This window comes from Cheilinus undulatus, linkage group 23 (assembly GCF_018320785.1).
Source record: "Cheilinus undulatus linkage group 23, ASM1832078v1, whole genome shotgun sequence".
In the NCBI taxonomy this organism is placed as follows: domain Eukaryota; kingdom Metazoa; phylum Chordata; class Actinopteri; order Labriformes; family Labridae; genus Cheilinus; species Cheilinus undulatus.
In genome coordinates this window covers 4,918,123-4,935,892 of record NC_054887.1, presented here as the reverse complement: position 1 = coordinate 4,935,892, position 17,770 = coordinate 4,918,123, and the positions used below count along the sequence as shown (strand labels likewise).

General features: G+C 40.6%; 1 protein-coding gene across 3 annotated transcripts in view; it reads right to left on the bottom strand.

Moving 5' to 3' along the window:
• Positions 1 to 1,832: 1,832 nt before the first annotated feature.
• Positions 1,833 to 17,770, bottom strand: part of strip2 (striatin interacting protein 2) — a 59,229-nt gene continuing 43,291 nt past the window's right edge. For all 3 annotated transcript variants that reach the window (XM_041780273.1, XM_041780274.1, XM_041780275.1), the window contains 12 exons: positions 16,040 to 16,272; positions 15,202 to 15,267; positions 15,042 to 15,105; positions 13,465 to 13,536; positions 13,165 to 13,239; positions 10,570 to 10,667; positions 9,883 to 10,009; positions 7,809 to 7,909; positions 7,415 to 7,481; positions 7,194 to 7,298; positions 5,579 to 5,783; positions 1,833 to 3,619 (listed from right to left, as the gene is read on the bottom strand). In XM_041780273.1, the coding sequence (XP_041636207.1) occupies positions 3,369 to 3,619; positions 5,579 to 5,783; positions 7,194 to 7,298; positions 7,415 to 7,481; positions 7,809 to 7,909; positions 9,883 to 10,009; positions 10,570 to 10,667; positions 13,165 to 13,239; positions 13,465 to 13,536; positions 15,042 to 15,105; positions 15,202 to 15,267; positions 16,040 to 16,272 (1,464 nt within the window). In that variant the 3' untranslated portion in view covers positions 1,833 to 3,368. The remainder of the gene's footprint in view (positions 3,620 to 5,578; positions 5,784 to 7,193; positions 7,299 to 7,414; positions 7,482 to 7,808; positions 7,910 to 9,882; positions 10,010 to 10,569; positions 10,668 to 13,164; positions 13,240 to 13,464; positions 13,537 to 15,041; positions 15,106 to 15,201; positions 15,268 to 16,039; positions 16,273 to 17,770) is intronic.

Below are 17,770 nucleotides of genomic sequence, written 5' to 3'. Positions count from 1 at the left end.
AGCATACACTTTAAAAACGTAATTATGCTGGAAACATCACAAGACAAAATAAACCAGCCATTCCAATACATGAACAGGTCCTTGAAACAAAAGTGGCCATGCACATTTCCAGAGAGAAGCACAAGACTGAGTTGTTCTATACAAAGATAATACATGACATCTCTCGACCCCTGTCTGAACCGAGCAAGAATGACATGAATGAAAGCTGACCATGCTTTATGTTGTCTGTGCTTATTCGTGTGCTTCAGTTTCAGACATCTCAAGGGAAACAATCCAGAGCTCTCACACCCCCGAGCTCTGCTTAGGTAGTTTGGACGTGAAAAAACGGCTAAGACAAACTAGAAAAACAGCACCATTTTTGTGACGACTGTGTTCTTCCAAGCAAGGGTGGCAAAGTGCTCACCAAGGCCACCACTGAAGGGCTCAGCGGTTTGACATATTGTGCTGTTGCCGGGCAGATTACAAGGAAGGGGTGGGAGCAAGGAGTCGCAATTTACCTATTGACAGAATTCCTGCTGCAGAGAGTGGACGGTTCCTTAGAGAAGCTTGGTGGCTCACTCAACAGATACACAAATATCCTAAACCAGCATGTAGAAGTCATGAACTTTTTTCTCTCTAAATGTTAAAGGTAATGCCAGGTATAAACTCTTAAATGGCTCAATACGGGGCAGAAAACCCTTAACCACAAACCAGATTTACACTGCAGTTATTTTTCTCTGATGTCACGCTCCTAGATGTACCTTATATAAGCTGAGCCCCCCCATGATCGTCAACATTGATTGATAAAACCCTGCACATGATTTTCTTACAAAAAGACCTTTGTATAAAGTATTTAACTGTTTTATCATGTTTTAGTTAAAATGTACATGTCTAATTTTGGCAGCATCAGAGGAGACAAAGCCAGAGATCTTTGGCGACCACCAGTGAGGGTCCCAGACCCCACTAGGGGCTCATAGTTCTCATAGTTCCCAATAAATAACAGCATAGAGCATAATAATCTGCTAGTATTGGCAATACTTTATTCTGGAAACAAGTCACTGACTGGCTGAGTAAGATAGATGTCAAAAGACAAATGTAGACCATAAATCAATTTCCTATTGGGGTCACAGGGGCTGGACCCTATCCCAGCCCTCATTGGAAGAGAGGCAGGATACACCTTGGACTGGTTGCCAGTCAATCACAAGGCTGGATTAACCTAATGGGCGTGTCTTTACTGGTGGAAGGAAGCTGGAGTACCCGGAGAGAACCCACACATGCACAGGGAGAACATGCAAACTCTGCAAATAAAGACCCCAACTGGGAAGCAAACCAGGAACCTTCTTGCTGTGAGGCAACAGCGCTGCCGTGCAGCCCATATCTAGACCAAAATATCAAATATATAAAAATGTTCTAAGATGAGACATGAATGTAAAATATGGTTGTTAAATGTTAAAAATGATTTAAATGTCACATATTTTACACCTTTAAGACAAGTTTATATTGGTCTCAGAGGTCCCCAAAACATGCCCGTGAAGTTTATTGCTGAAAAAAACACTCCAGTATAGGATTGTTGCATGTCTAAAAACCCCTCTGTTTCAGCCCTGCTCAGAACGAGCTGTTTGTGTCTGTGGCTTTAAATGTTACTGAGCTGTCTGACTCTGCCCCTCTTAAGAAATGGATGTGGCTTAATGGATGATCTGAGAGGAGGATCAGGAGAGAACGGTGAACTTTCTTCCAAGTTGGGAGAGCCAACTGAACCTGGGGGCGGGGCTAACTCCCCACATGACATCATGAGGAGCAAATCTGAGAACAGCTTGTTTTAGCACACATTTTCTGAAAGGTGGGGGGGGGGGTTATTCTTGGGGGGATTGTGGACAGGCCACGGGCATGTATTTTTGTTAGAAAAGCCAGAAAAAGTGAATTTTGCATATTTGACCTTTAATCTTATTTTTTTATGGGGGTGGGGGTCCACGGAATAGATTGTTTTCTCCTAGGTAGGCTCCCTCTTCCACCCTTGGAAAGCCACTGGTCCAAGAGGTTGTCATTGTTAGTACTTACTACATATGTTAGGGCCATTGAGTATGACACAATTCATTAAAACCAATTTAATATTCTCGTTTGTGCTTTTTATTCTCACATATTCCTCTTCTACTTGTATTGCCCTATATGGCAGACCTGCCTCCACCAATATGGCGGCGATGTTGATGTATAAGCAGTCAATTCAGCGTCTACATATACTATGTCTTCACCTATTAATATTCAACCAGAACCATGGAGGTGCCACAGCTGTACACATTAAAGAAGTTCTTAGAAAAGGTTGTTTAGAGTTGGTTTGAAACATCCCCCATGTTATATTTTGGCCAAAACAAGACAGATGTTTCATAAAGACTACAGGAACTGTGTTAACAGGTATGTGTCACCTTTATCTTTTCTAAGGAACCATTCAGAGTTGACACTTGAGGATTAATCAATCCCAGATGACATTGGCTATTACAGATTTTGTTCTGTGATTTCTACTTCTGAAATTAAAAAATACCAACTTTTTAGGAGACCTGGATTGCAGGAATTCTATTAAAGGTGAAATTTCTATTTAAAAATCAAACAAACAGGATACAGTCTCTCCATAAAGGCTCATATTGTTCTTGCCCTCGTTTTTGTACACTCATAGCTGGTATATACTTCTCCTTTTTGGCAACATAATAATATTCTGTTATTATTTGAAATACACCCATTTCTAGTTTCAGAAATGACCCTGTGGTTTTCATCCAAAAGGCCTTTGTTCCTCTAAGAAAACTTTGAACTCCATCATCTAAAATCTACATCTTACACCAACTTTACATTTTTCAAAAATAAAAAAAAGACAAAAAACTTGTTTGAAATTATAAAAAATTTACACCTTCATTTAAAAAAAAAGTATTCATCCTAGGAAGTTTGACCTTACACATTAATATAAAATAAATAGGAAGTCAAAAAATCACAGAAGTTTTAAAAAAGGGGGACTTAGAAATGGACAAAGTGGTCATATTTGTGTTTAAAATCAGGAGAAGGGCAGTAAAATAGACTGAGACTTCTCCTGCTACAGCGGTTTCTCATTAGCTGCTACCTCTGTTGCCTTCATGTCCATGTGCGTTTACAGTAGGCACATGTTAATGTCATGCTTGTGTTTGTGTGGCATTTTTTTTTGTGCTGATCTTGCAGTAGAATGCTTCATCTCCATCTTCTCTACCAGCTTCTTTTTCTTCACCCCTCCCCCATCCCTCCATCACTGATGCACAGTAAAACCCCGGTTGTCCCTCCTTCCCACTATGAAATAACAACCCTTTAAACTTCTCTCTAGCTACTCTGCCATGTTCCCCTTAACCTCCTCGTCCTTCTCCTCCTCCTGGCCATCACGGATTCTGCAGCAGCCCTTCCCACTGGATGGGCTGTGAGAACACCTCTCTCTCCAGCCACATCTCGTAGCTGTAGTGGAAGTCCTCGGGCAGGTCCACACGCTGGCCCAGCACACTCTGCAGGCAGTTGTCCACTGGTGTGAACTCTCCGTTGCGGTTCCTGTCATAGCGACGGCTGTTGAACTTCTCGATGCTCTCCCGCAGGGCGCACTCCTCCGCCTGGAAGTCCCAGGGCCGGGCATCGATGTCTGGAATGTTAGGAGAGCAAAAGAAATATAAAAGTGTTTGAATGTTTACACTTAAGCACATCACCTTGTATTTATTCTTCTTTTTCACACCTGTGCCGGACAATTTTTTCCACATCATTCTCACTCTCTCTGTAACACTCATGGTGACAGATCGCTTGCTTTCCACAAAGGACCGTGACCCTGAACAGCCCCCTTTTGCTGTTGCTATGGCAACACAATCCAGAAGATTTGCAACTGGCTATTGGAGGACTGTTTTTCACACTACACACTCGTCATACAGACTGATATGTAAAGGCACATGCACACGTCTACTGTACAGTATAAAATAAGATTTACACTGTATGGACAAAAGTATTTGGCCATCTGACCATTACACCAACAGGGACTGTAATGAGATTTTATTCAAATACCGGCACATTAATATGGAATTGGTCTTCCTTCTACAGCTATAGCAGCCTCCACTCTTCTCTGAAGGCTTTCCACAAGACTTTGGAGTGTTTTTTTGAGAATTTGTCCTCAATCTGTAGAGCAGTGATTTTCAACGCAGGGCTCTTGAGCCAAATGTGGCTCTTTTTGGATGATTTGTGGCTCTTTAATGTCTTAATTTGAAATATTATTCACCCAAAAAAAAAAATTAAAAAGGGAAACACTGACTTCAGAAATTATTTATTGCAACTCACATTAATCACTTTGTTTCCCACAGTTATACAGTTGGCTTTAATAGTCAACCAATGATGTTTATCAGTATATTTCCATTGCCATTGAAAATGTTTCCTTTTTTGCCACTTGTTATCCATTCTTGATGCTTTGAGCCTACTTTGGCCACTGCTTTTTGCCACTTTTTACCCTTTTCCCCATCTTTTTTTAATACTTTTTGCCTTAGTCACTTTTTACTAATTTTTGCCATGTTTTGGGGCTTCTTGATCATTTTTGCCAACTTTATCTTATTTCTTCTCACTTCTCACCCATTTTTGCCACTTTCATCCCGTTTTTGCCCTTTTTCACCAGTTTTTCCCTCTTATCCCACTTTTTTGCAATTATTGGCTCTTTTTTGTGTGTTTTTCTCCCCACTTTTCACTCATTCAAGCTGCCTTTTGCCATTAAATACTATTTTCCCCCCAATTTAGCCACTTTTGGCCCATTTTTCCCACCTTTTTTGCTGCTTTTTGCCTGTTTTAGTCACTTTTTAATCATTTTAGCCATGTTTTTGCAGCTTTTGATCATTTTTGTCACCTTTATTTAATTTTTTTGTCACTTCTCACTAATTTTTTGCCACTTTATGCCTATTTTGCCCCTTTCTACCCATTATTGTCACTTTTTGCCACTATTTGCCCATTTTCCAACATTTATTGCTGCTTTTTTCCTGTTTCACTTCTCACCATTTTTGTCAGTTGTTTGCCATTTTTTTTAACATTTTCGCCACCTTTAACTTATTTTTATTGCCACTTTTACCCATTTTTGCCACCTTTCAACACTTAGATTGTGGCTCTTGGTAAAGATTTTTTTTTTTCAACAATTTGGCTCTTTGGTTGAGCAACACTGCTGTAAAACATTGATGAGCTCTGGCACTGATGTTTGACGAGAAGGCCTGCCTCACAATCTCTGTTCCAGTTCATCCCAAAGGTGCTCGATGGGGTTGAGTTCAGGGCTCTATGCAGTCAAATTCTTCAATACTGAACTCATCAAATCATGTCTTTAGTCCTTGCTTTGCGCAGGGTTAGGGTTAGGGGTTAGGGTTGGGTTAGGGTTAGGGGTTAGCCTAACCCTAACCCCTTACCCTAACCCTAACCCTAAAAACAGAATGAGAATCCTGTCTTTTATATATAATTAATGCTTATTTGGTATCAAACTGACTCATTTAGGCTAAGATATGCCTCATCAGTTTTTAACCAGCTCAGCTAAACTCAAATAGAAAAATTTAAACACTTCATACACCAGATTCCTTGTACGTCTGTTTACCGTTTCCATAAGCCCAGTCGTCGTTGAGCCTGTGGCGGACCTTCTGGTAGATGGCTGACATTGTCTTCATGTTGCTCTTCCTCCACTGGCGGCCCAGGTACTTGGTCTGGATCTTGAGCAATTTGAGAACGTAGAGCTGCATCATAGCCTGCTTCACCTTCAGCGCCCTCTTCAGGATAGGGGCAGATTTGAAAACCACCAGCATCTATAAACGGATAGAAGGTAAGTACAGGAGCATGCCAGAGCTACATATTGTTTACCAATATGGCTGGGGGCCTCTTCTTTTTTTCCATCCAGTGGCAAAACATCTACCCCCTTTTGAGAGATTTTGTTTGAAAAAATGCATTACATTTAACATGGTTTTGTTACTCTACATTTAGGGAATCACTAGAGACTATAAACTTTTATTCACATTTTGCACATGCTGGGGCCCACAGCCTTTCTCCGCCCCTAGGTGAATACTTAAACAAAGATGTTGGCACAGACAGAGCACATGTTTCCAGTTTAATGTAACATCCAGTCCAAATTCTGATGGAATAAGCTTGAATCTTTCATATGAATTCAGGATACAAAAACCATCTGTAAATTGCTACACCAGAGTGCTGCATCAGTGCATTGGTTTAACATCAGTATGACGAATCAGAAAAGTTATGACCCGTTAGACAAACTCGTATCTGTTTTTGTGATCCAGCCAACTGGTGCTAGTAGTCTCGTAATAAGTTAAATGCAGATCACCTGAGTGCAGTGAATGTGTCTCAGTGATTGTAGTATAAAGACAACTGTGTCTGGATGGTCCAGTCACTGGTTAATGAGTATTCCTGGCTACCATTACACCAGGAAGACAAAAGAACACTCCAAGCAATTCAAAGAAAAAGTTATTGAAAAGTTTAAGTAAGGGGAAGGAAACAAACACATTTCCAAGGGTCTGAACATCCAGAGTTTGGTTAAATCCATCACTATGAAATTGAAGGAATATGGCAAAACTGCCTAGATCAGGCCATCCGAGTGAGAGAGACCTCAAAGACACCTATGCCTACTCTGAAGGAGTTACAAGACTCTGCAGAGAACAACTGCTGGCGGGGTTCTTCGCCAGTCAAAGCTTTATGGGAGAGTGGCAAAGAGAAAGACACTGTTGAAGAAAACTCAGATTAAATCTGGACTAGAGTTCACTAAAAGGCAAGAGGGAGACACAGTGGTCAAATGGCATAAAGTTCTTTGGTCTGATGAGACCAAAATGGTGCTTTCTGGGCATCAGCCAGGATGCTAAAACACTGCACATCACCACAAACACACCATCGCCACTGTGAAGGGCGGTGGTGGCAGCATCATGCTGTGGGGATGCTTCTCAGCAGCCGACCCCGGGAGGTTTGTAAAGATAGAGGGTAAAATGAAGCAGCAAAATATAGGAAAATTCGGTCCAGATGTGCAAGCCTGGTGAATATTTATGCTGTCTCTTATTTTGACATTGTTTTGTAGAAATCTGTTTTCACTTTGACATTGATAAGGTGTTTTATATTTGCAATGATTGGTTTATAAAATCCATTAAAGGGTAAATACTTATTCCTACCTTAAAGCTACAGTAAAAGGCTTTGCAGCAGTTATTAGCATTACTCACCATTGTTCTCGAGTGCTTCCATTTGGTCAGCTTGTTCAGTATTCTCAGAAGATTGATGCAAGAAAAGAGGTTCCTCCAACAGAACTGGTTACTGTCTCCTGCTTCCTAAAAACCCACAAAAAATGCACTGAGGTCAAAATATTGAAATGCCCCTTCCCTACCTGACCATTATCCTTCAATAATAATCAAACATCACAAGTGAGAGCTTGTTTTAAACTCACCAGGCTCTCAGCAGTCAGCTCAGGCATCTCATGAACCACACAGTGGGGGAAATCCAAAACACATATACTACAATAACAACACATGAGGAGAAAGGTATTACTGGTACTCATGTTTTATAAATACAATCTATTTTTTTTCACACTGCCTTGGTTCCTTCTCCTTCTTACAACTCATTCAGTGTTTGCTGCTGTGACACCATCTGTGCCACCTCCTGAAAGCCTTCAAATTTACATTCATGCATTACTGTGCATTACCTATATCAGCAGGCACACAAATATTAAACTGGAGGATCAGTGTCAAACACTTCCTGCATCACTCTAAGCCTGTTTTTGTTAGAAAGACAAGAGGTGGTTTGTTTTTGTGGGGGTACAGAGTAAAAGAAGAAGATCCTACCTGTTTTTGGCACTAATATAGGACATGATGTTCTGATTGAAGAACTTGAGGATGAGTGGGATACAGTTGGCAAATACCAGATGCTGGGAGACAATCTCAAACTGCAAGGAAGGAAGAAGGCATAGTGAGAAAGGCAGGCAGTCTGGAGAGGAGAAAAAACCTGAAAATGCACGAGGAGACATGTTCTACTCTTCTGTTTTCAGGTAGGAGTCTTCCATTTACAGTCATTAGCCTTCATTTATCAAATTTGTGTAGAAACAAGCACAGATTTGGGTGTAGAAAACATCTTTTAATAAGGTCCACATGTGATTTATGAAACCCCTATACTTCTATATTCGCGGTTCAGCCAGCCTCGCGCCCTGAGTAGGAACCTGCTCACCTTTCAGGGTGTCTATTTCCAGGTCAGAGAGGCAACTGAATATTATGTTTGTTGTTTTTCAGCCTGAAAAGTGAGTCAGAAACACCACATGTCAACTGAACTCCAGCTGATATTAGAATATTTAATTTATATATCCATTATATGTAACTTGTATATATTATATCATACTTTATAATCCATTTACAGTATAACCGATGTTCCTTTTATTTGGGTTTTAAAAAGCAGTTCTTAAACAGTGTTGATTTCGTCGACTAACACTATGACTAAAAATGTTCATCGACAGCCTTTTTTTCCATGAAAAGCTAGACTAAGACTAACAGAAATAGATCTGTGATGACTAAAACTGACAAAAACTAAGTTTAATTTTCATCAGGATGACTAAATTGAGACTAAAATGTAATGTGGTTTCTGTTGGACATTCAAAATCCATGATATTTCTCCACTGTTGGTAAATCTGTAAAAAAACAATGCATCTGTAGCTATTCTGCCTCCCAGATGTAGAAAGCAGGGACCCCAGGGTTGGCAGAGTGCAGAGAACAAACTACAATGACTTGGTACAAGATTTAGGGAAGAAAATAAATGCTAGGACTAAAAGTAAAGACTAAAATGTGGGGACTTTTTATGGACTAAAACTAGACTAAAATGTTTTGAGTTGTCACCGACTAAAACTAGGCTAAAACTGAAAAGGATAGAAATGGCTAAAATGTAACAAAAACTAAAATGCATTTCATTTAAAGATTAAAACTTAAATTAAAAATAGCTGCCAAAATTAGCACTGCTCTTAAGATGGGGACATAAAAATGAGTTGTACATGTGAAAGAAGCAGCACAAAAAACAAAAGGAGGCAATGGAGAACCTGGCAGATTGGGACGCACAGATTTGTTTATGTGACAAACCCTGGAGGAGGAAAATCTACATTTGAAGAAAGAATAGAAGAGGGAATAAAATAATCCTGCATCTGATAATCCAGCAGCATTGATGAGTTTCCGGTTTGAGGAAAAAAGGTCAAGAACTGAGGGGGGATTTCTACATAAATCCTTCACCTCATCCAAGAAGCTTTACTAAGATTAAAAACGGAAGCAATTCTGCAGCTGAAAATCATATTTCTGTGTTTTTATTGACCGTGGGTGCCTGAATGTGTTATATTTTGCCCTTTTCTGTTTGCCAGGATTTCTTGATTACATAAAGACAGAATGCATATAATAAAAAAACACCCTTTGGACCATTTATTATAATAAATCAGTGTTTATCTCTTAGGAAATATAAAAGACTTCTTGATGCAGCTGCCTTCTGATGATGTTTCTGCACGCAATCTCCTCTTGTAGCAGCAGAGGGCGCCACCACTATGACTCTATTCTGCAGAGTAAAGGAATCTCTACACAAACATCTCAATCCCACTGGATTGAAGCACGATTGATGGTAATAAATGTTTGAGGACATGCTTTCTTTGGTCAGGATTCTGTTTTTAAATAGACAGAAACATCAACGATGAGAGGAACAGGAGCATGTGAGGCCTGAGAGGGGGCAGCTGAGGTCCAAAGATGGGGGTGGGTAGGTGGATGAGGCACGGATGACCTGATAATCAGGTGGAGGGGAGTGGAGGTAGCGTTGGGAGGGGGAGGTGCGAGGTTATTAGAGGCGAGCTTGAGAAAGAGGAGAAAAATAAAGCAGAGAGAGACGGAGAGTCTGTGTGACCTGATAAATGTGGTTGAGCTTGAAGTGTTTAAGCAGCAGCAGCAGCAGAGCCGAGATGGCCTTGACGATGATTTCCTTGTGGCGGTTCACATCGATTCCCAGCTTCATGCTCTGAAGGACTGTGATACTGGAGGTGACGCACAAACACAGAACAAACACAAACCGTGAGGCCTTCGAGCCATCTAACATAATACGCTTTAGTCCCAATAACACCCAGTAACCATGAAGAGACAGACCGTTCCCCGTTCTCTATAAACGAACACATACTCTTGTAACTCTTTGATGATTTGTTCAAGGTTTTAAAGCTTAGACTGGAGAGCTAAATAGGGCACAGCATCAAAATAGACTGAAAAATACAGATTTAAGGCGGGGAAACGTCACACAGGGGTTTGAATGTTATGCTGCAGCTCACATAGAAACTGTCGTTTAGCTTTCTACTGCATCAGTTTGTCTAAAACTAGGCCACACTTCAGATCAAGAAGAAGAAAAATATTATTATCATCATGTTTAAAAAACTTGACTTTATAATCTTCAGAGGTCACTTTTCATCCTCATAATGAATAACAGCCGCTGTCAGAGGTCATGAAAGAGAAGTTCATCTATCTCCATCTGATTAACTGAATCACGGCTCAGCACTTGAGAAGGATACTCCATAATCAGTCTGAATCATCTTTCCAGAGTACTTACGGCATTTCCTCGGGCAGCACGTCGGCCAAGATGTTAATGGAGTCAGTTTTGGCTTTGGAGGTTGGAGCTGCAGCCAGGAGCAGCTTCAGGAGGGCGATCTGAATCAAGAAATAACAAAGAATTTTACACTCAGGACCCTTCTGGGGTCTAGATTTGGATTTGCAGCTAATCATAAATGCTTTTCTAGTTGTATGACTGTGTCACACTAACCCTTTCACACCACATTCACACACTGATAGCAGAGGCGGAGTCTAAAGTTTATTCACTGATCACAATCATACACACTACATGTCGCTGATGCAACACCGCAAGCTGGATGCCGAAGTGTCATTAAAATGTGACTGTGGGTAGTGTTGTAGTCAAGACTACACCATCCAAGACAAGACCAAGACTTTTGGGGTCCAGACCAAGACCAAGACAAGGCTAAGACCATAAAAAACAATAAAAAATCCTCACAACAGTAAAAAAGCACTCTGTCTTTTGAATAAATTTAAGATAAAAAAAAAAATACGGTCTGCAAATCTGTCTTCAAAGCACCACAATGCTAAACCTTGACATGCCTGATGGATTTGTTTCACACATCCATCTGGTAAACCACTCATAGACAGCGTTTGGGAAAGGGCAGAGCCTTTGAAAAAAAACTCAGAGGGTGATTGGATGAACGTTCTGTTTGTCCCATCTTTACGGGCCAATCAGAGCAACAAAACACGTGACGTAGCCGCTACCAAGGAGTAAATTCCACAGAGAACTGCATAATGTGAACCATGGCGACTGTAGACATGTCAGTACACGAATTTTGTCATTTTTGAAAAGAAAACTCACTGCTGTTCTTTGTTCTTCTTTTAACGTAGAAATGTCATCAGGTTCTGATTAATCTTATGCTTTAGCAGCATCCACGCTAATGTCTTCTGCCATAATTGCACCGGCCTCTTGTTGCTGCTTGCCTAAGTCACGATTCCGCCACACCTGAAAGCATTGCTGATTGGTCCTGTCACTTTCTAACCGGGCCCAAACTGTTCCAGTGGGAGCTTTGCAAGAATTGACTAGCCAGTGAGAAACATGGAAACAGGCAAATACATTTGCTTTGCAAGGTTACCAATGCAAAAATCTTTTAGCAAATTTGTTCAACTGTCTTCTTGTATGTATTAAAAAGCAACTGATAAGTCTGGAATTGTTTTCAATGTCTGAAAATAAGATATTTATCTAGATTTGTCAGGTGAATGAGGCCTAAAATCAGTGTTAGGAAATGTTTCTGACTAGAAATAAGACTGGTTTGTTAAGATCTGAGTTTCTGCAGGTGTCTGACACATAAATCACTTGAATGGATTTCAAATGACGTCTGGATGGATGTATGGATTTCAAATGATGCATAGCAATCAGTGACCTAACGGCAGCTGTTTTAAGTCAAGTTACAACTTTAAGTAATCAGGAACAGTCAGCGCCGCCTCTGGCCAAAGTGAGGCCCTAAGCAGATCCCCGTCCCCAACCTGCCAATGACTATATAAATCGGACTTTATTCAAGTAACACCTCAGGGGTCTGGAGTATTTCTAACAATATTATAGATAGGCTGCTGATTTATATACACTCACCGGCCACTTTATTAGGTACACTTGTTCAATTGCTTGTTAACACAAAAAGCTGCAGCCAGTCACATGGCAGCAACTCAATGCACTTAGGCAAGTAGACGGGGTCAAGGCAACTTGCTGAAGTTCAAATCGATGGGGGAAGAAAGGGATTTAAAAGCGGCATGGTTGTTGGTGCCAGGCGGGCTGGTCTGAGTGTTTCAGAAACTGCTGATCTACCGGGATTTTCACAAACAAACATCTCTAGAGTTTACAGAGAATGGTCAGAAAAAGGGAGAATATCCAGTGAGTGGCAGTTGTGTGGGCTAAAATGTTTTGTTGTCAGAGGAGAATGATAGACATAACCACTCGCTGCAACCAAGGTATGCAGAATACCATCTCTGAACGTGTCAAACCTTGGAGCAGATGAGCTACAGCAGCAGAAGACCATGCTGGGTGCCACTCCTGTCTGCTTTGAAAGATTGGAAAACTGTTGCCTGGTCTGATGAGCCTCGATTTCAGCTGCCATATTCACTTTGCATGGTCAGAATTTGGCATAAACAACATGAAAGCATAGATCCATCCTGCCTTGTATCAACGGTTCAGGCTGGTGGTGGTGTAATGGTGTGGGAGATATTTTCTTGGCACAATTTGGGCCCCTTAGCACCAACTGAGCATCATTTAAACGCCTCCACTGTCACCAGATCTCAATCCAATAGAGCACCTTTGGGATGTAGTTGAACGGGAGATTCACATCATGGATGTTTGGCTGACAAATCTGAAGTAACTGTGTGAAGATATCATGAAAATATGGACCAACAGCTCTTAGTTTCCAACACCTTGTTGAAACTATGCCATGAACAGCTAAGGCAGTTGTGAAGAGAAAAGGGGTCCAACCCGATATTGGCAAGGTGTACCTAATAAAGTGCCCAGTGCAAACCTAATTAATCTACTCCATTTGCTTGAGTCACATGCTTGAATATAACTGCTCTGAGTTTGACATGTGCTGTAAGTACGATACGAAACACTCACCACGTACTGGGAGAGGTTAGGAAGCATGCCCAGGTACAACATCTCTGCTGGTGTCTCCTCCACTTCCTCCTCGCCCTGAACAAGATTACAAAAAAGCCAACAAATTTTACCAGATAAAGTTTAAGGAAGTGTCATCAACACCATGTTAATTTAACATTAACAAGTACAAATATTAGATTCTTAAACCTCTAATTTCAGGAGCAAAGAATTATAGATTTTTAATCACATTTTTATTCATCGATCCAGAGTTCTGATTCAGGAATATGATATGTATGTAAATGTTATAGTAACATTACCAACCAGAGTCAGCGGACACTGCTGCAGCTCATCCTCCCTTTTAATCTGGACTTCAGCGATGGACACATATTTGTGCTGAAAAGAGGAAAAAAATGTTTTAATTTATTTCAACATTTAGAAAAAGGTGTTAGAAGAAGTGTTAATTAGCATTGCTAACTGGCACCCACGGAGTATTCCTCAGTGTAAACACACTTCACAGTGTGTTCAAACAGGAAGTATGGATTTTTCAGTGGGATGTCAAAGCCTCAGCAGCGAGGCTGCACTGATTAGAAGAGACTCTGACAGTCGTGAGCTAAAGTAAGTGGAGAACAATGAAGGACATTTAGAAATGTGTATGATAGAAAAAAACTGAGAAATAACTGAAGTCATGTGGCTGTTTGCTGTGGAAACTCTCGGACCTGGAGAGACTTCTGTTGGAAAAAGTCTGATTCGCTCCTTGATCTTTCCTAAACATGAGTTCAAACAAACCGGCGCTGAGCTGTGCTGCTGGAGGGAACGTGGAGAAAGCTTAGCAGATGACACACATGTTTCACACACATTATTCTTTCAGGACAGAGGAAGAAGGGGGGAAATTATACCAAAGACCTTGGAATTTAGCATCAGCCAAACATTTTCATCTCTGTCTTTGACAGAGTCCTGTCAGACTGAGTGACTAAACATTCAGGCTAATAGGTCTTTAAAGAAATAAAAGCATTCACGAAACAATGGACTAAAAAGCACTGCTCACTTTATTCAAATTGTTTAAAACCCTTTATAGGGCAGAGAACCATATATTGTCACTTCCTTTGTGGCCCCTAACAAGTATGTTTTTTTCTCAGCCAATCAGAGATCAGTCCACGTCATGGAAAGTGACATCACAGCATCTAACCAATCAGGAGTAGCCCAGAGCATCTCAACTTGAAAAATTTAGTTTTACGCCTTTTTTGGTCCCAAACAAATGGGCATAAAATCAAAACTAACCATGATAAGTTGATGAAACTCTCACATTATAAGGTTGAAAAGTATTGCTAAGTGCTATGATAGGTTCTATTTGCACAGGATTTCTAGCAATTACTGCAATTTTAGTGAAAATGGAGGCACCCTATCAGGGGTGTGAAATCACATCTATGCCAAGTTCATCCAGCCAGAAATACGAAAGGGTATTTTCCTGATAAATAACTCTGTGATGTAAAATAATAGAACTCACTAATGTTGTAGGACATTGCTTTAAATTTGTAAAACATCAGAATGTGATGTAGTGGTAAATTTGACTCCTTTATAGACATTTTCAAGGCATAAGATTAGTGTTTGGTAGATAATTTCTTTGTTTTAACAATGCTTCTTTGTAATAAATCTTGGAAAGCCTGTATATTTCCTTTTAAATGGAGCCACATTTGTAAGGAACATGCATTTGTGGGATGAGCAGCAGAGCTGAGAATGTGGGTTGCACCCATGAAAAATTTGCCAGAAAAAAAATGGTTACAACAAAGAAATAATCTACCAAACACTAATTTCCTCAGTTTGTTGCTAAGTTTATTTAAATGGCACGTGCAATAGACAACCAGAGAGAGCTACTGATCAACTGCAATGTCCACACTCACCTGTTTCAGAGTCTTGACGCTCTCGTGAATGGGTCTGGGTAAGCCCACAAGGGTCTCTATATCACTGCAAAACATGACCAGGTACATTAGACTGAGAAAAACAAGAAGTGTTGAATATTTTTGTGTCTCAAGTCTAATTTATATCTGAAATGGCACTTACTTTCCCAGGGTAAACCCGATAAACTTGTTCCTACTCGTCTCCAGGAAGTGCTCGATGTCTTTCTCCCTACAAACAGACTACAGTAAGGCTCTGGATCCATTTCTGAGCACCTGCTGCACATAATCTGCATATCAACAAGCTATTAAACACGCATCTATCAAAGAGGCTTCGCATGTGTGTGCACGCCCACACAAACAAGCACTGGAGCACAACAAACTGCATGACTTTTCTCCAATCTCATCAGTCACACTGTGTGAAGGGTTCAAAGCCTCCCACTGATCAACACTTAATCAGCCCTGTGTGCTGCAGCACTCTGAATCAAGCTTGCTTAATGACAGAGCCCTCTTATAAGAAATGCATGATAAATCAGCTGTTTGTGTCCTCCATAAGATGCATTATTCATGTCCCAGCACCCTGGGAAGACACACATGCTACTTTCTGGGATCCACAGATGGAGAGCTTATTGTGAGAGGATGGTGAGGAGAGAAACTAAGAGTGTTTTCTAATTTTATCCCAACTTTGCAAGTGGTGGCAGAGAATCAGGGTGGGAAGCTGACACCTGCTGCCAGCCAAATGGTAATAAGTCCTGGCTGTGGGTGGGAAGTTTTCTCTGCTTTAGTGGTCAAAACGGCACGTTGCCAACTATCGTTTGGGGGTTTTATTACAGTAAATAGGAGCTGAGTGCTTTTTGATAATCACAATATTTGGCTGTCATATTTTATAAGCAGCTAAAGCAATGAAGGCTAGAGTAACTTATTCTGAAGGGATGCAGAATCCAACCAATTAAAGACCATTCTGGGTATTTTAAATAGGGTGCATGAATGAAACTGCAATTAACCTGACTTTAGGGGCCCATGGCAGCCCCTTGGGGAAGTTAACCCTCTCTGTGGGGGGTCTGAGGGGAGGTGGAGGCGGCGGAGGCTGGATGATGACGTCACGGTCCAAGGGGTCCACCTCTCCCTCGATGCCGCTGTCCGTGTCCTCTGGGTCCTCCTCCTCATCCCGGGCGTCGTCGTTCTTGAAGGGGTCCCGCTCGTTGTAGGTGTCCAGGCTGTCCTGCTTGACCAGAGGCTAAAAGAGAGAAAGAGAGAGAGGGAAAGGGGGTCAGTTGTTCTTGAAATGACTGCTTTGGCAAGGAGTCACGTGAGCTTCACGACAAAATGCAATCAGACACTTACTTTTTAAATGCCAAAGGATATTACAGGGTTTCAAAAATATCAAATGAACAACAAAGTTTCTTGAAAACAGTATTTATTTTTATATTTAGATATTTTCATGGTGCAGACCTAAATCATTAGGACTCTTACATTTTTTATTTAAGAGCTGAAGAGAGCAGAGAGACAACATTAACTGGATAATACTACTTAGTTGTTCCTCAGTTATTAAGTTTTAGATTAGTCACTAATGCTGAGAAGCACAAAGCCCCCCAGACTTTTAGAGAGTAGGAAACTGGCTGATTTTACTGCTGAACCTTTAAAATGTCTTTTAAATGCTTCATCTGCTAAAAGGAGACCTCACACTTTTAAACAATGATAGGCTAATTTCAAAACTGTCTTAGCCGAGGTGCTTGAATCTCTTGTGAGTGACCAACAATATTTTTTCTGATTATCAGCCAGGCTTTAGGAAAAGTCACAGTACCATGGTTGCTTTATAAGTCATCAGAGATTTTACTGAGTCCTTGGACAGTAAGGAGCACTGTACTGCACTTTAACTGCATTGTCAAAAGCCTCTGATAGTGTTTCGCATGTCATTTTAAAAGCAATCGGTCTGACAGAACAGTCAGTTTGTTGGTCTGATAACTACTTATCCAACAAAACTCAGTGTGTACAGGCTGAAGGCTTCACTTCTAAACATCTTGAAGTTAAAACTGGAGTGCTTCAGGGCTCAGTCTTGGCACCGCTGTTATTTAAAATAAGTATCGGTCCAAATGTTCCCAATGCAAAATGTCATCTATATGCAGATGACACTGTCATTTATTGCCTCACTCTTTGTGCTTTACAGGAAGCTCTTGATATTGTACTGTGTGATTTCTCAATCCTGACAAAAGCAAACTCAAGCTGTTTTCAAACTCAAAGAAGAAGTCTGAAGCTGCTACGTCTCATGGTGATGTTATCGTGTCTGTATCTTCTTACAAATATCTTGGATTCTTAATTGATGATTCTCTGACTTTTAAGCTAACTTGTAAAGAAGTTAAAGTTGGGTCTAAGCTTTTAATTCAGAAATGAGTCTTGTTTTTCTTTGGCTGCAAGGAAAAAAATTGCTGCTGCCACTTTTATGCTGCTGATTGATTACAGTGATGTTCTGTACATGCTTCTCAATTAGGGATGCACGATATTATGGGGCTGACATCACTATCAGCAGATATTAGCTTAAAAAGGCAGATACTCAAAATTCAGACAATATTTAGATACAATATTTTGGCTGTGAATATCAGCATGTATTGACTGTAAATTTTGGCCACATATATTTATAAATTAGTTAAGGCTTGACCAACAGACATATGTCATTTGAGGTCTTTTTCTTTATTTATCCTCATTCTTTAAACTCTAAATTTGGTTTTAAGGACTTA